Source organism: Littorina saxatilis, linkage group LG1, assembly GCF_037325665.1.
Source record: "Littorina saxatilis isolate snail1 linkage group LG1, US_GU_Lsax_2.0, whole genome shotgun sequence".
In the NCBI taxonomy this organism is placed as follows: Eukaryota; Metazoa; Mollusca; class Gastropoda; order Littorinimorpha; family Littorinidae; genus Littorina; species Littorina saxatilis.
The window spans coordinates 50,702,667-50,724,152 of record NC_090245.1 but is presented as its reverse complement, the minus strand read 5'-3'; the positions used below and the strand labels follow the sequence as shown (position 1 = coordinate 50,724,152).

Below are 21,486 nucleotides of genomic sequence, written 5' to 3'. Positions count from 1 at the left end.
TGACAGACCAGCTTTTTTGTCGGTCCTCGGGGGGCATATCGACTTTTGTTTCATATTTATTGACCGCGGCCTTCGGCCTTGGTCAATAAATATGAAACAAAAGACGATATGCTCCCCCTCGGACAGACAAAAAAGCTGGTCTGTCAACAACCCATCAAACATCTTATAATGTTATCTACTTGTAGTATTTTATCCACTTGTGTCCTAAACCAATCCGCCACTGTCGTTCGTACCAGTATGGGTCGGCATACTGTCCTAAACCGGAATAGATACCAATCTGGAACATCGGTCGAGGCCACATTGAGAAAGATTACGACGCCATGTCGGGGATTGTGATGATGCGCTGAAACGCAGGAACTTTCCTGATGTTGGCCCCCATTCGGCCCCGTTTCCGACCACCAAGAGTAACAGAGTTTTGTACATATTTTTGTTTTGAGAAAGCCTTGAATCTCATTTGGGGCTTTCGTTTCTGTGTGTATGGAATAATATGAATCTAGATTCGCTTTCCTTTGCTCTGGCAGAGATAAGTTATTCAGTGGCCAATCTCACCAAGAAAAACTACAAAGCAAGCGTCGCTGAAATAAATCATGTAAGTATACACCTACATAGATTTACTTATTTCATATTATTGTAATCGTATGACATGTATTGGGTATTGCTTTCTTGGCTCGTGACACTGTCCGACGCCATCTTTAACACGGGTCTCAAATATGGCTCCAACGCGAGACCTGCAGAGAAGCGCAGGTCACACAACTTTCTCCCTTAGTTTTTTTTAACGGATTAAGGGCTCACTGGGTCAGATCAATATTATACATACTTCAACTCAGTGTCAAATTTGTTCAAAACAGTTGCTTAAAGGTAAAACGTTCATCTAGAAGTTGCTTCAAAAGTTTCCGACCCCTTTATAAGACCTTGAACTCTACCAAAAGTGCTTTGTTTAGATGGTGGGTTATTTATTTATTTATTTATAATGTACATCACCTGATTTTCTAAGACAGAAGACTGTACTTGTTTTTCTTTTAGTTCGTAACCAGTATTGTAATTGAATAGAACTAGAGTTAAATGTGTACATGTATACATATTTATATTATATGTAGAAAATATATTGGAGCGAACAGCTTTTAGTTTAATAATAGTAATACACACTTCTCTCAGTCTCAGTGACGTTTTGACAAAGAGAGCTACTATTTTACTTCAGACAAACTGTTTTAGAATATGGAACTGACTGTGTCAGTGATTAAAGAAATGGCAAAAAGTACTGATAAGGAAAAAGCCCAACTGAAGGTGTGGAACACAGTTGTTAAGAACTATTTTGCTTGTACAAAGACAACCAGGATTGAGGAAAGGTTTAGTTACTTGCTTGAACTTTAGCATGAGTTATAATAAGAACTGTTGCCTCAGGGATTGGCTTGGGCGTTGGTCATCAGTCTTTTGCCATGTTAAATTCTGAAAAGACAGACACATGTGTCTCAGTCCGTCAGTTGACCAATAAACATGTAGCAGAGTCAGTCAGCTCGTCTTATTTTGGCGAAAAACGTGATCGAAAGGACTCGCAGCAAGACTGGGAGCGCCGCAAGACTTAGCGAGCAGACGAAAGTTGGAGTATTTTATAAACTGGGATCAGCTACTTTGTTTCGCTCGCCGATCCTACGTTTACCTCGGCTGAGCGCGCAATTTCCGCTGACAAAGAAAACAAAATGTCTCCGGACAGATGACCATGTTTGGGGAATCGGCTGTACCCACACCCGCCGCAGGCGATTGTAACTCGGGCCGGAAAGTCTTAAACTGCTGTCTCGTTCTTTCTTTTTTTTCCCTTCCTTACTTAATTGAAATAAATATGGTGGAGACCAGACAAACGAAAAAGTGATAGATAAGACCATTGGAAAATAAAACAAGAAAATGAAGAATTGAATTGAATTTTCCTCTCATTTGTACATAGTAAACAACTTTCAGAAGTTTCTCCTCACTGCCGTAATGCACAATTGCGGCAGTCCAGTGGCGGAAGGAAATTTCTTTTTCTTGACTGATTGGTTTGCAAAATGACTGATTGATTCATGACTGAGTCAGTCAATGGACCTCTAGTGGACAAAACCCAAGTCAATCCCTGTTGCCTTAATAAGATGATAGATTATCAGTGTTGTTGCCAGCCTAAGAAGACAATAGGTCATTTGGACCTCCCTAAAAGAAAACAATAGGTCCAAATGTCCTGGCTTTAAAAAAACAATAGGTCCAAATTGTACTGCCATTCCTGGCCTACCCTTTCCAATACAGTGCCCGGTGTGTGAATGTAGGGATCCTGCCTGATCTTCGCATTACCATGCCGTAGTATTATATTGATGAACTTTCCGCTGTTTGCTCCGTTTTCGGTAAATAGGTACACCGGCTGGATCGGGTATTTTCGTAAACGCAGCCTCGAGTGTCAATGACGACAAACACGGACTCAGCACCGAGTGCATTTTCACTCGTAGCGAACATGAGCATTTCGATCGGGGTTTGTTTTCCGACTTTGCAACTCCCATTCCATTCATTGCAGACCTTGTCCGCCTTGTACGAATATGTATCGGTCAGTTGACCACCAAAACGTAAAAACTATCGGTCCATCGACCGGACAAGGCTAGGTCCAATGCGTCAAATCAGAAAGGAATGCGTCAGAGACCGAAGACCGAGGCCTGGCAACAACACTGGATTATATTTTGGTGCTCTGCGTTCTTTAAATTATTAAATGATTAACACCGTCATTAACACTGCTACACATTTTTTCACAAAACTTTTTTTCCAAGTGTGAAAGTAAAGCTGACATACTCTTAGTCAGATTACAAAAACTGGTCAATCCTGGGGCAAAACGGGCCAAATAATTACTTCAGATAGTTATTTTGTTGCATCTGTACAGGAAAAAGCAGCATTTTGATTTTGAGTTGAATGAAATGTGATCTGATGCAGGTCTGAATGTTTGGTTATTTCTTTTTCACTAAGTAATAGTTTTACTTTTAGTATTTCTAATTCCAGTTCCAGAGTTCAGCTGATAAAAACTGAAAGACGAGGAACTATCACTAAATAAATTGTTAATGTTAATCAGTTTTGGGATGGTATTTCTTTCTTCTTTTATCAGCTTTGTCCCCTTAACTGTTCGTTCTGTGCTATGATTTATTAGAATACGTATGAGATTGAGACTGCTTATTTAATGTTATGTGACTGTACTTGTACTTTTGAGTGTTGTGCTTGTCTGGAAGATTCTGCTTTTTGTGCAAATGAATTATCATTCCTTCATAGTAATTTTTAATGCCTTGCAATCATGGTTTTGCAGCTGGTTTTACAACACGGGGCAGAAGCAGACGGGCATCTTTTCCGGTGCCTTTTGTCTCACATCGATTTCAGCGGGGATGGTAAAAGTTCAGGCAAAGACTTGTACCAGGTAAGTGCTGTGGTTGTGGCATTGGTCTTGTTAGTTTTTCTTTATTTTAAAGTTTTCCATTTTCACGTCAGTTTAAAAGTGTTGTATTACTTTTAAGTCTCACTATCACTTTTGTCATTTTGGTGTGTCTGAAAGTGTATAACTATAACTAGTGCATTTCACTTTGGATGCAGCTGCCTGCCTGGTCCTCTTTAACTTTCTTGTTGCCCACTGAGTCACTCTGGTTCATACCACCAGCTTCATATCCAAAGCTGGACTCCAAGTGTAAAGGCGATTGACAAGAAGAAGAGGAGTATCAGTAAAGCAGTTCAGATTTTCTATAAACTAATAAGTTCAGTTTCTGATGTCTATCTAACCTGAAGTCAGAAGATCTAACCTGAAGTCAGAAGATGAAAATAGAGGGGTAATTTCATTAAATATTTGCAGTTTCTGTATGATTGCCTGTGTCATTTTTTTTACTAATTATTTGTTTGACCGTAGAGGCAAGAGATAGTAATTCATGGTGATCAGTATTTTTTACAGATCCAGTATTTAACGACTGACAACAGTCACTTTCTGGGGAGGCCGAACTTTATTTCCATCCTTTGCAACGCTGTTGACAACCCCCTCCATCATCAAAAGGTATATTGCCTCTGCATTTTGTCTCTGTTTGTCTGCAATGTGTGAGAAACTGTGTGTGTGTGTGATTCTTCTGGAATGGTCAAAACAATTGTTTCATAAATGTAATATCTACGTCTTCACGGGGAAAAAAGCATGAAGTGAATATGCTGTTTGTGTGCAAGGATGTCACAAATGTTGATTAATAGGCTTGTCTTTTGCCTTCTTCTGTGTAGGGCAGTATTAAAAGTTATGCGTGTCAGCAGTGTTAATTTGAAAGTAACTGTTGGTTTTTTGCTGTCCTTGAACATTGTGATCTTGACCTTTCTCTGGGTATGCTAATGTTCAAACTTTTGCTGGTATATTCACAGACTCTCAAACCTTCAACCCAGCTACTTTCACAGTTGAGCAAAGTGTTGAAGCTGAACCGCGTGCAAGAAGTGGTTTACGCTTTCGCTTTGCTCCATTCTTCCAACTCCGACTCTGTTCAGTACGCCACCCAGTTCCTCAAGCAGAAAATACCTGACTTGATTCACTCCTACGTTGATGCAGGTGAGAAAAAGGGTAGGGTAGGAAAAACATAAACTATGTTGTCAGACTCAAATGGTTCTGCTTGTTGCATGTCATTCGGCGCCAGCTGCTACAGATTAAAATAAATGTAAAAAGTTATTTGGTCTGAAGAGGGAGGAAATAAAAAGTAAGTTTGAAAACATACGACAGTGGTTGACACCCCAAATCGACTTTGCTAATTTTTTGTCTGTGATATTTTCAGAATGTATTGAAGCAAGTGTGAAGAAACGAGATACATTATTACCAGAGGGACTTTATGACACAAAAATTTTGAATAGGATGACATGTCAAGAATCATATAAACGAGGGTTGGGTAATTGAATGGGGCATCTGCACAATCATTTACGACCACAGGACCTATTTTGTAAGATGTCCCCTGGAGCAATTTTTTGATTGGTGCTTTTGTGAACAAGAAACAATTAACAAGTGGCTCTATCCCATCTCCTCCCCTTTCCCTGTCGCGATATAACCTTCATGGTTGAAAACGACGTTAAACACCAAATAAAGAAAGAAAGATTTTGTAAGATGACTTGTGTAAATCCCTGGTATATGATTGTTGTGATATGTTTTTATTTGAATTATTGCAGACACTGCGGTAACCGGACGCCAGGAGGGGGGCCTGCAAGACGCAGGCGTTGAAGCTCTTCACCTTCTTCTCTCTCACCTTCTGCGTGGCCGCGACACCTACGGAATCGGCAAGGAACAAAAGGAAGCCCTACTCAAGACACTCCGACGAGGTAGGAACTTGTCACCCGTGTCTGTATTGCTGTGGAGCCTTTGAGAATAAATATTGGTTCTGAAATCTGTTCAGATATAGAGTCCCAGTTGCAAGGCTTTTTTGTTGTCAAATTATAAAATTATTACAAGCTTACCTTAGTAAGTGAAGTGTAATTGTAGTTTTATTGACCACAATGTAGAGAGGAAAGGGATTACGTGCTGCACCCTTTATGTGGCCAAAAATGTTCAGACTGACTAGACATTTTTAGGGTTATATAGTTATCAATAGGTGAATAGCCGCTATTATTTTTCTCACTATCGACTGTATTCATACACGTGCTGAATATTCGATTCAAAAGACGATAAACCTTGGCAAAATAATTCATCTTACCATGTGAAGTAGCTTAATAATCAAATCAGTGATTTCATTAGGCTTAACCCTCTGTAATTAGCATGCTAGTCAGAAGAGAAAAGGTTCACAAAAGACAGTCAAGAAGGACACTCGTCTACATCTGACAAAAACCACATGGTCAATGAGAAGTTCCTGCGATCGCTCTCACGTGGCGGAATTCTGGGACATAAAATTTTGTGTGTTTGGTATGACAGTATTGGTGTTTACCGGTATTTTAGAGGTTGAAATGAGAAAATACCGGAAAATAATTGGCTGCCGGTATAACCTACCGGTTGATTTTTAGAACCGTTTTTTTTTGCTGGTAAAAGGACAAAACCAGTACTCTTACTGGTTCCAATGACCAGCCTACCTTGTTTTTCTGGATAGTTTTCATCATAAAAGTTTGTGTACCAGTTTAAAAAAATATTAGCGCCATCACTGTATGATTGTTTCGAATCAAGACAAACTTTGTAGTCCAAATTTTTTTGTATCAAGTTAATGTTCCACTCTTTGTCAAACAAGTTGTGCTGTTTTGTGTTCCAGATTTTCCACGAGAACGCGTTCCTGCCATTCTGAGCTTTTTATTGTACCCTGAAACTGAAGACATTCCTGTGAACCAACTGAGTACTCTGAACAACATGCCTTCCTCCATGGTTAGTATGGATCATACACAAAGAATAAACTTATTTATTCTGCAAGTGTGTATCACCTCATATTTTGTAGCCATTGATTACCAGCCATTGTCACTATGTTTTTGTGTTCTTTGATAATTATTGTAAAGTTAGTACAGGGTGCATGTTGTTTGGTCAGTCGTCTGTTTCTTATGTTGCTTTTATTTCCCATGCGCTTCAATGCTGAAATTGGTATCATCATATGACTTATTGGTTCAGTAATTAGACCTTTCTACAGCAGTTATTGGTTAATGCAGAAGGAAAAAAACCTAAATATTTGGAGCTCGGTTAAGTCTTTTGCAGTGTTAATAGCGTCACTGTTTGTTGTGTTTTTTCTCTGTGTAGATGGACTCGTCTCTGGCTGAACTGTTGATGGAAGCTGGCTACGGCTGTACCTCAAGGTTTGTCACTTTCAGAAGTTTTACTTTTATTTTTTTGCACTTACAGATGTTTGTCTTGCTGTCCTTGTTGCTGCATCTTCTGATGTATTTAATTTAATTCAGATCTGTTTACCAGTATGATTTGGGCGTATTTTGTACGCCAAATTATTATCGGTACGACAATACTCGGCACACGCACAAAATACGACTAAGAAAAAGTCTAGAATACGTTTTCCGGTGTTGGTGTGCTGATTACAGGATGGTACAACTGATACCGGTTTCGGTCTAAGGGAGATAACCCTGACAGCGAGTCTTCAGCTGTGGAAACCTCGTTCAGTTGTTGGCACGTGCGATCGTCTGGACAATAGTGGCTAAATGAAGCGGAAAAATTTGCCGGTTTCGGATGACTGTACCAAGTCTAAACAGCAGAAGCAGCAGATTTTCTTGGAGAAATATAAGAAAGAGCCAGGAATTGTGGAGTCTACTGTGGGAAAAAGTCATGCACACGGCAAGTATTGTAAATCGGATTTAATATCATATTCTTACTCCGAATCACATTAGCATTGAGTCACCTGAGATGCTTATCACTGAAAAACGCTTACCCGGCTAAAGAATTTAAAGGGAAGCAACCCCATCACCAAAACGAAAGTGAAAGTAGCTTTGGTAATGGGCCAGTACACCGGGAGTTACCTCCCATACGGGTGTATGCCACGTCACTTCCTCTAGGAACACGTGCCTATTATCATACGTCTTTTTCACCTCGGAGAGGACGGTTCACTTTTTGACGCTCTGTGGCTGACCTTGTGTGTTTGAGTGACACCCGCCGGCCACGTTACCCAGCTTGTCTGCTCGCCTTGCCTACAGTTTGGTGAGCTCGTTCCCGTTTGTTGTTGGTTGTTTGCGCTGTTTCGTTACTGTACGTTGTCCGTTTTTTACGGACTTGTGTGTCAGTGACTTGCGTGTTTCGCCATTTTGTTGTGTGAGTTAGTTAGCTAACTCGTGTGACTTTGCTAGTAGCTCTGCGTGCCCTCTTTCTGTTTGGGCAAGTGTAGCTTTAGTATTTTGTTGACGCGTAAGCGTGTGTGTTTGCTGTGTTTTCAGTCGTTTTGACTTACGTTTCAGTAAATCTTTTTACTTTGCCACGTGTTGTTGACGTTTGTGTCAGTGTCTTGCGTGTCGCCATTTTGTTGTGTGAGTTAGTTTTCTAGCTCGTGTGACTTTGTTTGTAGCTCTCCGTGCCTCTGCTTGTGGGGCAAGTTTAGCTATAGTATTTTGTTAACGCATTAGTGCGTGTGTTTACTGAATTTTCCAGTCGTTTAGACTTATGTTTCAGTAAATTTTTTTCGCGTTGCCACGTGTTGTTGTCAACATGTCTGATTCAGACAAGCGCCGTGGCAAGTCGGACCCCAAGGGGAAAATTAAGACTAAGTCTTCCTCTTCCAAAGCAACGTTACTTGTTACAGACCAAGAGCGTAACACTTTGTTGGCTGTACCAATTTCGGCGCCTAGCGCTGTTACTACTTCTGCTTCTTTTGCGGCGCCTAGCGCTACTGTTACTTCTGCACCTGTCTCTACATCGGAGACTTCGTCTTCTTTGTTAGCACCTGGACAAGGTGCGTTGGTTTCCTCTCTGTTAAAGTCACTGGTTCCAGAAATCCGCAGCTTGGTGCAGGCAGAATTTCAGCGTTCCGTCGCCAGCAGTTCGGCGTTTCCGGCATCTGGCAGTGACGTCCGGGCATTGGCTTCCGTGTCTTTGTCCTCCACTTCCGGCTTGGAGCAGCGTCCTCCCTCTTCAGCGTCGGTTGGTAAGCAGAGCTGGTCCGATAGCCCTCGTGAGGCGCCTGGACGTTCTCCTTTGGGGGACAGCTCTTTCGCATCGGGTCACGACCGATACCTTGCTGATCTTTCATTTCCGGCGATAACCTACGAGGCCCCGGACTTGTTCGAACAGCGGCGGCAGTCGGTTTCGACTGCCGCATTTCCGGCACTTGCCGGAAGTGATGATCCGTCCGCTCCGGCACGCTACGGCGGTCGCGGCAGGATGGAGTATTCACTGACTTCCGGTCCTTCCGGATCGCGAAGTCAACCAGTGCAGTCTTCACTTCCGCATTTTGCGGTTCCGTTGACTACACTTCCGGTTTCGGCCGGAAACGCTTCTTCCTCTTCTGGTGGTTCCTTCCGGATACCAGATAGTGGATTACAGCGTGCGCCTTCCGGCTTTCAAGCGCCTAGGCTTGAGCAGGCATCACTCCACTCAGTCGGGGGAGTGACGTCAGCTCATCCAGCTCCGGTTTTTGCGGATGGTCGTCCTGCTTACCCTTTACCTTCACAGGGTTTTGGGCGGCAGGATGACGTTAGTGCTCAGGCTTTTCCGGTTTCCGGTTTGCCAGGGCATGCTTCTGCTTCCGGAACTGGTGACTTCGGTCATGGTTCCACGTGTGACTATTCTGATGCTCCATCAGTGGTCAGCGAGGAGTCGCGGGGCGTGTTTCCGTCGAAGCTCAAGTCTGTTCTTGACGTCGCGGCGGAAGTAACGTCTCGTTATTTTCCTGAAGGGGTGGTGGCTGCGGACTCTTCCGCATCATTCGTTCCTTCTGCCATGGCGGACTTCCGGCCGGCACAGGAGGATGTTTCTTCCTTCCGGTTCGCCGAGTCTCCGTCAGTGGCTTACCAACTTTCGCATTCACTGGTTCGTCCAGCACATGCGGGGAGTGGTATTCGGCCAGTGCCTGTTCCGTTACTGCTTCCTTTTGGTCCAGTTCCGGAATCAGCTCAGCAGTGGGTGGCTTCAGCTGCCCAAGCCTCTTCCTTCGTGCCTACGGCCAATAGGAAGCTTGGCATGCCCAATCAGAGCCAGAATTGGCTGGCGTCTTTTGCACTCCCTAGGGCTACCCTTCCGGTTTCCCGGGAATTGCTGCCTCTTCTGACTAAACCGATCAAGCGTGATTCGGTTTTGCCGGTTTCCGAGGCTTCCCTCCTCTCTGCTGAGGAGGTTGGACGTCGGCAGATCGAACTGTCCTCCATTGCGGAGACTCTCGTTCGGGCTCTGTCTCGGGCATTGACCGATTCGCTAGTTCCTTTCACTCTCAGTGAAGAACAGAATGCGGACGATGTCTCTGCGCTTTTGACCGCATTGGCCAAGGTCAATGAGGAACAATTGCGTCTTTCCTCCCTGCAGTACACCCAAGCGGTACTCTGCAGGAGGGATCTCTTCCTCTCGCAGTCCCAATTCACGGAGCTGGCTACTAGGGAGACCTTGAGAGTCTCCCCGGTCTCAGAGGAGTCTCTCTTCTGTCCGCTGGCACTGGATGCCAGACAGAAGGAGATTCAGTCAAACAAGGACAGTCAGTTCCTTGACTACACTCTGAAGGGGGTGAAACAGTCTCAGCCTTCTAAACAGAAGCAGGCTCAGACATCGTCTAACCCCAAGCCAGCTCAGAAGCGGCAGGCTTTGCCGGCCGCTCGTGGTGGGAAGAAGAGGACGGCATCGGGGAGGGGGCGTGGCGGCTCTGGAAGTAAGCCACACCCCCAATGAAGCGCTCCCGATCTCACCTCCCTCCCGCCCTCCACCTTGGTGATGGCGGGAGGCCCCTCCCGGGCACTTTCTCGTTGGATGTCGGTAGTAGACAGCCAATGGATTGTGGGAGTGGTGAGTTCGGGCTTCCGTCTACTCTGGCGGGAGGAAAAGGCGCCTCTTACCCGAGTGCCTCCGCGGTTCAAGCCCCCCTTCTCGCAGGAAGCACGTTCCGTCTTGCAGTCGGAAATTGCCTCCCTGGAGCAGAAGGGCGCGGTGGAGAGAGTTCGGGTCCACAGCTCCCTGGGATTTTACGGGCGTCTGGTCGCTGTTCCCAAAGCATCAGGAGGATGGCGTCCCGTGTTGGATTTATCTCTCCTCAATACTTTCTTGAGGGAGATAAAATTCAAGATGGAGACGCCAGCCTCTGTCCGAGACTCTCTCCGCCCAGGAGACTGGGTGACCTCGATCGATCTCACGGACGCATACTTTCACATTCTTATGCATCCGACCGACCGGAAATGGCTTCGTTTCCGGTGGGGAGATCAGATCTACCAGTTTCGCGCACTCCCTTTCGGGCTGTCTCTCGCACCGTGGATTTTCACCATGGTGGTGAGACAGGTCTGTGCACTGGTGAGGTCCCAGGGTATCCGTCTGCGGGCTTATCTGGACGACTGGCTCATCATGAACCAGTCCCAGAGCGGCTGTTTGCAGGATACCCTGACGGTTCTTCGAGAATCCAACTGGTTGGGGTTCTCGATCAACCGGGTAAAGTCGGAGCTGACCCCGTCACAGACATTCACTTATCTGGGGATGTCTTTCGACACGGTCGCTTGGACTGTCCAGCCTTCTCAGAGAAGGGTGGACAAGCTCCAAGCTCAGATTCGCTCCACTTTACCTCTCCTGATGGCTTCCATCCGCTCGCTCGCCTCCATCTTGGGGCAGATGGAGTCTATGGCTCTTCTGGTTTCACTGGGCCGGGTCCACAAATGTCCGCTTCAGTTCGCGCTGAAGCCGTTTGTGGACTCTCCTCTGGTGGACTGGGACGCCCTCATCCCTTTGCAGGGATGGTTCCAGTCTGCGACCCTTCCGTGGTTGCACACGGAGTGGGTCTGCAGAGGTGTTCCGATCGTCGTGCCCCTCCCCGACCTGGACCTCTTTACAGATGCGTCCAGGGAGGGTTGGGGGGCACATACAGATCTTCAGACTCCTCCCTTTCCGTTACTCAGCCGAGTAATCCGGAAAGCGGAGATGGAGGAGCCGGCCCTTCTTCTTCTGGTCGCTCCTCTGTGGCCGTCGCAGGTCTGGTTTCCAGATCTTCTTCGGCTTGCCCAAGGGCCCCCCATTCCTCTCGCACTCGTGCGAGGGGAACTAGTGCAGCCCCGAACAGGCATTCCACACGAGGAGCCCAGTCTTCTGAAGCTTCACGTGTGGAAGTTGTTCGGGACTCGCTGAAGCGCTCTGGGGCGTCGTCTTTGACTCTGGACTTGGTGTCTCGCTCGCATAGAGCGTCCACCTCTTCAGTTTATGCTTCCCACTGGAAGGCATGGACTGCCTGGTGTTCAGCTAGAGGGGTGAGTTCGGTGGCTCCGCGCTCTATTCAGGTCGCTAACCACCTCTCTTTCATGTCTTCACAGGGCGCCTCAGTCTCCTCGTTGAGGGTCCGGCGCTCCGCTATCTCGGCGACTCTTCAGCAGATTGGTCGTTCTGTTCGAGTCGGGGGCGTTATAGCTGCAGTCATTAAAGGGGCTGCTCTTAAGGAAGCTAAAGCTCGTTTGCCCGCTCCCAAGTGGGACTTGTTTTTAATCCTGGAATTCCTTCGTTCTGCGGATTTTGAGCCTTTAAGCGAGGCCAGTCTGTTCAATGTCACTCGCAAAGCGCTGTTTCTCCTTTTGTTGGCTACGGCCCGACGGGGTAGCGAGGTCCACGCCCTGTCGGGTCAGCCTGGAGATATCTCCTTTGAGCCGGACGGTTCCGCATCTTTGCGTTTCCGGCCTGATTTCCTGGCCAAGAATCAGTCTCCGGGGCAGGCCTCTCCGCTGGTTAGAGTTAAGGCTCTGACCAGCGCGTTGGCCCCGGGTGACCCCGATTCGGTCAATTGCCCTGTGAGGGCACTTCGTCTGTACTTAGCCCGGACTCAGCCGATTCGGTCTAGTTCTCAGAAGTTGTTGTTTATCTCTCTCCTTACTAGGCGCGAGAAAGATTTGTCGAAGGTAACGTTGGCCCGGTGGGTGTCCTCGCTCATCAAGCAGGCTTATGAGTGGAGGCGCACAAAGAGGGGGGGGGTTATGCCCTCCTTGCCACTTGACTCGGCCCGAGCCCATGAGACGAGGGCGTGGGCATCCTCTCTGGCAGTTCTGCGCTCCAGACGTCTAGAGGAGGTGCTGACAACTGCGTATTGGCGTTCCGAAGATGTTTTCATAAACTTTTATCTTCGGGACGTCACAGCTCTTCGACAGGATGGCTCCAGAGGCCTTCCAGCGCTCATAGCAGCAGGCCAGTTCCTGTCCAGAACTTGATGGTGAGTTTTGATTCATTTCTAGCCCACCGCCTTGTTGATGTTATCTGCTAATGTGATTCGGAGTAAGAATATGATATTAAATGGAAAATTTCCTAAATAAATTATCATTTAATTAATATACTTACCCGAATCACATACTGTATTCCCTCCCACCTGCCCCGCTTATGGTTTTAAGATTTTTTAAAGCCGTATGATAATAGGCACGTGTTCCTAGAGGAAGTGACGTGGCATACACCCGTATGGGAGGTAACTCCCGGTGTACTGGCCCATTACCAAAGCTACTTTCACTTTCGTTTTGGTGATGGGGTTGCTTCCCTTTAAATTCTTTAGCCGGGTAAGCGTTTTTCAGTGATAAGCATCTCAGGTGACTCAATGCTAATGTGATTCGGGTAAGTATATTAATTAAATGATAATTTATTTAGGAAATTTTCCATTTCTCCGTTGCCCATGGTGGGAAATATGACATCGAATGACACTGCAGTTCCAAAACTGCCAAGGAATTATGAAGTTCATTCCCGCAAAGCAAATCCTGCCAGAAGAAAAGGCTGTAGTCCGTGCTGAAGCAATGTTTTCTGAGATGATTGTAAAAATGAACTTGCCACTGTCAACCGCAGATGTTATTTCACGAACTTCATCTTTTCATTATCAATCTGTTTGGAAGACACTGGTTATAATGCTACAAACTGACAGGTAAATAAAATTGTTTTATCCCTGTTGTATTGGAAGGAGTTAAATTCTGAAGGTGTTCACAAGACATGCTATTCTTACACAAACACGTTTGCACCCACGCGTACATTTTTCCTAGCCCATATGGCTTAGCTTGCAAAGTACACCAACTTTTTGAAAAATACACTCAACTTTTTGGGAAAGTACTCTTGCCTCGGGTTTAGGGTAAACAGGTCTGTTAATTGTATACACAACAGTAGCTGGGTGTGCTGCATGAGTGTTGTATGTGAGAAAAGACAAAAATATATACCTGGTGAAAACCCCAGAGTGTTTTTGTGATAGCTTGATGCCAGCTGACTTTGTGTTTTCCATCGCTTCTCACTTTAATCGCCAGCTTTAAATCACCACAGACTTGCCACCATGGTGTATGCAGGCTTTGATTCAAATACCCCCACACTGAACTTTTTTCTGTTCTCTGATCTGTCACTTATAGCAAGGATGAGTGTCGCAGTGTGATGGTGGGGGTGAGGGAGCTGTCTCCTCTGGCGGTGGCACGCGCCTTGGGAATGATAGCTCGCACCCCTGTCGGACTCAGCGACCAGCAACAGGTTGGTATCTTGCCACAAGTTTTGTCTTGGTTTTTGTCTGGGGTAGAATTGGTTCTATCATAGTTTTGTTGTTGTTGTGTAAACTAGGAGGCCACAGGAGGGAGTGTGTGTGTGAGAGAGAGAGAGTATTGTAAATTCATAAGGTATTTTGCCACAACTTTGTCTCTGTGGGTTATTTTTGGGTGTTTTTTCCTGGCGTAGAAATGGTTTCTTAGGTTGTTGCATGTGTGAAATGAGAGGCAAGAAGAGAGAGTGAGTGTGTGTGTTTGATAGGGAGAGAGAGGGTAATGTCAGTTCAAACGATTTCTTGCCTTAACTTTCTTTCTGTTTTAATTTTTTCGTAGATAATTGATTTGATGTTTCATGTGTAAACTACAAGGCACAAAGAGAGAGAGGGTGATGATGATAATTAGTTTTAACGTCCTCTTAGAACCAATTGGCCTATCTTGGGACAGGTATTGTTGATATGCTTTATGGGGGGACAAGACACTGGACAGACATGCAAACAGAGAACACATATGATCGTGTTATAGATCTGGAAGTCTGTTGTTGCGATATTTCAAAATGGGGATGGAAGTAAAGATTTTGTTGGGGTTGTTGCCATAGTGTACGCGAAATATAGTTGAAGTGGAGCGGTTTTGTAGGCTTATTTGCTTTTTATTTATGTAAAATATTTTTTAGACTTTTGGATAATGCCAAAATAATGTAATAAAGAACTGGCTGAATAAGTAAATAAATACGTAACTAGAAACATAAAAATAATTATTAGCCAAATAAGAATATTAAATATAACTTGCTAAAATAATATATCAGAATGGGGAACTTAAGTTCAGGTAGGAGGGCGGTGTATGTGATTTAGCCTTGTTTGAATAGAGCTATGTGATAGGTGTTGTAGGCGCTTTGGTTGTTTGGCGTGGGGGGGGGGGGGGGGGGGGGAGAGGGTGAGTGTGTGTAAGAAAGAGAGAGGCTACTGTAAGTTCCCTTTGTAAGACTAATGTAATTCTAGTTACTGGCCGAACAGAGAGGGGAGGGAAAAATGGAGAGAAAGATGTTATAGTTACTGGATGAATTCATTATAAACAACAAAGGCAACAGAAAAAGGTAAGAGATGAAAATATTACGCCTAACCTTTTACCTCGTTTGATTTTTTCTCTGTGACAGACAAGCGGATGGGGAGAAAAGACAGAAACCCCTGGAGTTACGACTTGGAACGTTGACATCTTTGTTCAAACCATCAGGGATTTGGTGAGTGTGCTTGCTTGAATTTTTCACCATCTGCTAACAGTGTTCTTATGTAGCTACTGCTTAGACTTTTGTTTATGTCAAAGAGGCTATTGGAACTTCATTTGAAACTTTTATAGAAAGCGCTGTGTTGTGCTTTCTCATAGTGTCTTCTGGGGTTCGCACTGACTGAACGATTTGTGAAGGTTGATGCGAAACAAGACAGCGACATGGCTAAAAACGCATGACACCTGAAAAATACAATACAATAATATACAACAACCGCGTCCCCAGTGGCCGAGGTCTTGTCGGTAGCGCAAATAAGTTAGGTTACGAATGGAGTTACGAACACGTAAAGCCTACGTATTCCGTAGCTCCGCAAATGCGTAACTTGGTGGTCACGACGCTTGCTTAGTCGTTTGCGGAGTAACGAAATACGTAAGGAGCTAACGCTGTGCGCAAAGTTGTACTATTTTTAGTGAAGGGGTATATCCCGTGAAGTCGCGTCTAACTAGTGACGTCAAAAGCCTCAAGGAAGTCTATTAGTCTCGGCGATACGGAGAATTCTTTCTTTTTGTGTACTTTACGTCATGATGTTGTGTTTGATTACGTAATATAGTATTCATTTTGTTCTTTATCACGTTGTCGAAGCTGGAGCTCCTAAGCACCGCGGCGGACATTTTAGTGAAGTTGAAATCCACACCTTGCTAGAAAAAAAGAAGCAAAGCAATGAGGATCTGTTCAGCAACATCCGTTGATGGCTGAAGTTCCGCCGCAAAAGCATCCGAAAAAATAACGTGCTGCCCGCCATGTTTTTTCGCCACACGCGTGCTGTGCAAAGGTTTACGACAAGGGGGGGAGCTGTTGTAACTTTACGGTGAATGTAGTGGCGCAAGTTTCGCTACGCTCGCGTCATGCCTACCACGTTTTCATCTTACGGTGTCCGTAGGCTCTGCGCATATGCGTAAAGCCGCTACGTAGCCGACAAGACCTCGGCCACTGGTCTTTAGTTGGTGGCTGTACACGTACAGTGTTTGTGTTCACCTGGGCTTCGCTAAATATTTTTTCCTCGTTTTTGCCATCTCCAGTCGCCATCGTTGGACTGGAAGGAGGTTGTAGGTCAGCTTGACCACCAAGGCTTTCTGGTCACTGGCAAGAAGGGCCTGCGTCTCCTGGTGCAGGGGCTGCTCAGGGGCCTCCAGCTTTCCAATGAGTCCTTCCCCGTCCAGTACATCTTCAGGCCTTGGAGCAACACTGAAGGACAGGTAACTTGTGTCTTTAGATTTCTCTTATGAAGTGTGGAACGTGTGCTATGTGCCCAGCTAGCTGCTTGTATGGTCAAGCAATAGGCTTTCTGTCTTCGTGAATAAAAAGCTCTTCATACAAATTAACTCAGCATTTATTTGTAAGAGTGTACACCTTATGAGGCTACGTGATATGAGGACCTGTGTATTTTCTTATGTATGTGATTTTAGTACACTGTATCGTCTGCATTCATGGGCAACAAGTCCCACTTACACTTGAGTTTTTTATCAGTGGACTTTCACATGTGTGATGGATTCCTACTTCTGATAACAGATAAGGGAGCCATGCTCGGTCTTTAAGGTTAAGAACAATGTGTGAAACAGAATCAAGAATATTTTCTGTGTGCAGCTGTCATTCATCATACAGTCGCTGCGATTCTACGACATCTTTTGCTTTGCGGACTACCTGGTGGATGTGGTGGTGTCGGACATCCTCAAGTCCACACCCAGTGATGATGACCGCGAGGTGGCTGTCTGGTCAGTACTCGCTCTTGGTTCTTGCAGACCAGAATGACCCTTTGTAGCGTTGTTTTCTTGACCGAAATAGTCAGTTTGCCATTATAATTGTCACTTACTTATTATTTTAGCCTTTTTCGTTTCAGGGCAGTTTCATAAAAATCTGCCGCGCATATTTTTCTCATTGATCAGTGATGCTGTGCATAACATGAAACCTAAGAGGCAGTTTTAGCACAGAAACTTGCTCAAAAGTACTTCTTCTCAGCAGCTTTATGCGTGTTGGAATGAAAGCTTGACTTGTTTTGGGCTAGAGAGTTAATACCTGGTACTTTTCAAAGAAAACAACTCAGTCAAATATGTCTGTAACGACAACCCAAGGTATTGACCAAAAGTGGTTGTTATGGACAGGTGGTAGCTATGTAAAGGTGAATTATATAGGTTATGGGTACTTTGGTGTTGTTTGTTTAACAAGACTTTATTCAATTTTTATCCTGACATAAACAATATATAACATTTAGGATTTCTCACTCAAGCATAGTGCTTATTAAATTACATATTCTTACATCAACTCACATATATAGCAATTAACTTCAGTTTGTTGCTCAGACATTGAAGTACTGACCCTGGTAACAGGGGGAGGTAACCACAAAACAAAACTTAATGCCTTATAAGGCAAGGTGCATGGTAGTTACCTCCCCTACTGGTCCCCTGCGCATGCGCGGGAAGCGACCGGTGAAAACCATTCCATCACTTCAACGCGTTGTTACCAGACGTGTATACGGAGTACTCAGGCTTTTTCTAGCCACCGGCCTTGTGTTGCAAGGCCGTCGACCCTGACGTTGTTTCATCTTTGTACCATGCTAGCTTATTTTAAAAGTTGGGTTTGTTGTTATGAGTAGGTGACTGCACTACTGTACTGAATTGTCACTGAGATGTGGATATGCTTTGTGTTTTAGGAAATCGTTGAACTTGGTGGAAACGCTGTTGCGCCTGTCGGAGGCTGGTCACTACCAGCCTGTGTTGGAGGCCTTCAAGCTGCCCGTGACCAAGTGTCCAGACATCCTCGTGCTGGCCCTGCTGCAGACCACTGTGAGTTACTGTTCCTGCTGTGATTTGCCGGAGTAGGGGGATGGGATGGGATGGGGGAGTTGCCATCGTTCTCTTCATCTGCATGATTGTTTTATGGTTGTGGAGCAGGAGTGATTTATTTGAAACTGAGAACATTCCAATAAAGACTTGATTCTGGGCTGCATAGTTTAGTATACCTTGTGTGTGTTTTTGTATAAAAGGGGAAGGAGCTGACTTTCTTTTTGAAAACGTTGAATGTGCTACAGAAGTTTTGATTCTTGTGTGTGTGTGCGCATGCGTGAGTGCGTATGTGTGTGAGGAGCAGACTTACCTATTGAAGAGAGAGCACACTGAAATTGTTAAGATTAATTTTTGATACTTTCCTGCTCAGCTCACTATGGTCGTTGTATGTTGAGAAAAGATGCTGTGGTTATACTCAGTCAAAACGTCATGTTTGTACATATGTGCAGCCCACATGGAACACACTGAAGCAGGAGCTCATCTCCAATCTCATGCCCATCTTCCTTGGCAGCCACCCCAACTCTGCCGCCATCTTGCACTACGCCTGGCACTATCAGGTACTACATTTACTCTGTCTCTTCACTATCAAGGACACTTACTCGGTCTCTTCCCTATCAAGGACACTTACTCTGTCTCTTCCCTATCAAGGACACTTACTCTGTCTCGTCACTATCAAGGACATTGACTCTTGTCTTCACTATCAAGGACATTGACTCTTGTCTTCACTATCAAGGACATTTACTCTGTCTCTTCACTATCAAAGACACTTACTCTGTCTCTTCACTATCAAGGAGATTGACTCTGTCTCCTCACTATCAAAGACACTTACTCTGTCTCTTCACTATCAAAGACACTTACTCTGTCTCCTCACTATCAAGGACATTTACTCTGTCTCCTCACTATCAAAGACACTTACTCTGTCTCCTCACTATCAAGGACATTTACTCTGTCTCCTCACTATCAAAGACACTTACTCTGTCTCTTCACTATCAAAGACATTGACTCTGTCTCTTCACTATCAAAGACACTTACTCTGTCTCCTCATGCTCACTATCAAAGACATTGACTCTGTCTCCTCACTATCAAAGACACTTACTCTGTCTCTTCACTATCAAAGACATTGACTCTGTCTCCTCACTATCAAAGACACTTACTCTGTCTCTTCACTATCAAAGACACTTACTCTGTCTCTTCACTATCAAAGACACTTACTCTGTCTCTTCACTATCAAAGACATTGACTCTGTCTCCTCACTATCAAAGACACTTACTCTGTCTCTTCACTATCAAAGACACTTACTCTGTCTCCTCACTATCAAAGACACTTACTCTGTCTCTTCACTATCAAAGACACTTACTCTGTCTCTTCACTATCAAAGACACTTACTCTGTCTCTTCACTATCAAAGACACTTACTCTGTCTCTTCACTATCAAAGACACTTACTCTGTCTCTTCACTATCAAGGACATTGACTCTGTCTTCTCACTATCAAAGACACTTACTCTGTCTCTTCACTATCAAGGAGATTCGTTTTTGACACTTTGAAAGCTGTGTAGCTAATCAGTATGTTTGTCTGAAGGAGATTTGTTTTTTACTCTGAAATTTGTGTCGCTGATCCGTTCATATTTTTTTCTTGAATTAATTTCATCAGATTTAGACAATTCGTAGTATCCTTATTTTTATTTTCTCTTTTTGAAGTGTGTACAAACCTTGGCCTGCTCTTTTGCTGATTTTGAATTTTTTTTAAAGTTTCAAACTGGTTCACTTGACAGATTTCTCATCAGCTGCAATTGATGGAGAATGGACAGAGAGTGAATTATGTGTTCTGTGGTTTCAGAGTCACTCCAGTACGATCCGCACTCTGATCATGCACTCCATGGCAGAGTGGTACATGCGGGGTGACGTGCACGACCAGATGAGGCTGTCACGTATCCTGGATGTAGCTCAAGATCTCAAAGTAAGCAGCTCTGCATTTTAGGAGCAAACTGTAACTGAGGCCGAGTTCTGAATGTTGAAACTACCTAGAGTCTCGTCCATGCTTTCCTCATAATGAAAGCAAGAAGGCTAAACTGAATGCTTTTATCTTGGTCACTCAGGATTACTTTGTGTGTGTGATGGGGGGGGGGGGGGGGGGGGGGGGTGTCATGTTTGCAGCTTTAAATCGCAAGAAAATATTGCTTCTTAATAAGTGCTAGGTGGATTTTCCCATTAAAGATGACTCGGTCCTGGGTTGGGAAGGTGTGTAACTATTGCTGCTGATACCTTCATGACAGTGTAGTACAGGTTTTATAGCGAATATTGTTAGTATGATTCCCATTTTAACAAATGTACACCTAAACAGGCTCTGTCGATGCTCCTGAATGCAACACCATACGCCTTTGTGGTGGACCTTGCCTGCCTGGCTTCACGTCGCGAATACCTCAAACTGGACAAATGGCTCACCGACAAAATTGCTGATCACAAGGTAAGGGAATGTTCATGCATTGCTGTTTGCTTACATTCTCTGTTGCGGTTGCCTTCTCTGTTGTGTTGCCATACTATTTTCATGATAACGAAGGTGGAGGATTTGCAATTTCTCTGTGGCTGCTTTTCTCACAACACTTATTGTCTCTAGAACTTGAGACATTGTGAAACTGAGAGAGCTCTTTAAAATACTCTGAAAATTGTATCCCGTAATGAGAGTAGGTTTTGGGTTTGCTGTTTGGAGTCTATCTGCACTTCTTGGGAGGTGAAGATTTATCTTTTTGTTAACAGCCAATACAGTAATTACATTTTAGCACGGTGAACAGCATAACAGTTAACATATAACATTCCAAAGATAACCAGGTTTATCAGAGATCATGTGTTTATGTTGCTTTATCTGTTTAAGGTGCTAGCTCAATAGATTGTAACAATACTTCATGTGCATGACCATACATTTTTTGCTCTCTTTTTATGTTTGCAGGAACCGTTCATTTCAGCATGTGTGCTTTTCCTGAAACGTCGCTGCCCCCAGCTGGTGGGAGTGGGAAAAGAGGAGCCGCAGGCCAAGAGTCAGCAGCTGCCCCCCGAGACTGTCGCCACCATGCTTAACTGCCTCAAACAGTTTGCTGGGTGTGTGAGCGTTCAGTAGATTGTTGAGTGATTGTTTTATGAGTCAGGGGTGGAACTTTTCCGCGGATCCGCGGACACAACTTACGAATTCCGCTGGAGTAATCTATATTTCCGCATCAAATGATATTTAACGATTTTATTTTCAAAGGGCATTTATTTCTCAAACAGTTTGGAATCGTATTTGGTACAGTCTTCGCCTTTGCCTTTTTCGGTTTGCAAAACAAAATGGCGCACCGCAAAGACATTGTCGAACGAAGCAAATGTTCAACATTGGAT

The 21,486-nt window shown here is 44.5% G+C and overlaps 1 protein-coding gene across 11 annotated transcripts in view; it reads left to right on the top strand.

The window, feature by feature from the left end:
- The first annotated feature begins 300 nt into the window (after positions 1-300).
- The window catches only part of LOC138973116 (CCR4-NOT transcription complex subunit 1-like), an 84,378-nt gene continuing 63,192 nt past the window's right edge, over positions 301-21,486 (top strand). For all 11 annotated transcript variants that reach the window (XM_070345841.1, XM_070345849.1, XM_070345811.1 and 8 more), the window contains exons 1-16: positions 301-589; positions 3,305-3,412; positions 3,935-4,033; positions 4,381-4,561; positions 5,167-5,316; positions 6,231-6,340; positions 6,704-6,759; positions 13,933-14,047; positions 15,209-15,292; positions 16,357-16,533; positions 16,922-17,049; positions 17,985-18,117; positions 18,567-18,674; positions 19,955-20,074; positions 20,459-20,581; positions 21,062-21,210. In XM_070345841.1, coding sequence (XP_070201942.1) covers positions 488-589; positions 3,305-3,412; positions 3,935-4,033; positions 4,381-4,561; positions 5,167-5,316; positions 6,231-6,340; positions 6,704-6,759; positions 13,933-14,047; positions 15,209-15,292; positions 16,357-16,533; positions 16,922-17,049; positions 17,985-18,117; positions 18,567-18,674; positions 19,955-20,074; positions 20,459-20,581; positions 21,062-21,210 — 1,943 coding nt within the window. In that variant the 5' untranslated portion in view covers positions 301-487. The remainder of the gene's footprint in view (positions 590-3,304; positions 3,413-3,934; positions 4,034-4,380; positions 4,562-5,166; positions 5,317-6,230; positions 6,341-6,703; positions 6,760-13,932; positions 14,048-15,208; positions 15,293-16,356; positions 16,534-16,921; positions 17,050-17,984; positions 18,118-18,566; positions 18,675-19,954; positions 20,075-20,458; positions 20,582-21,061; positions 21,211-21,486) is intronic.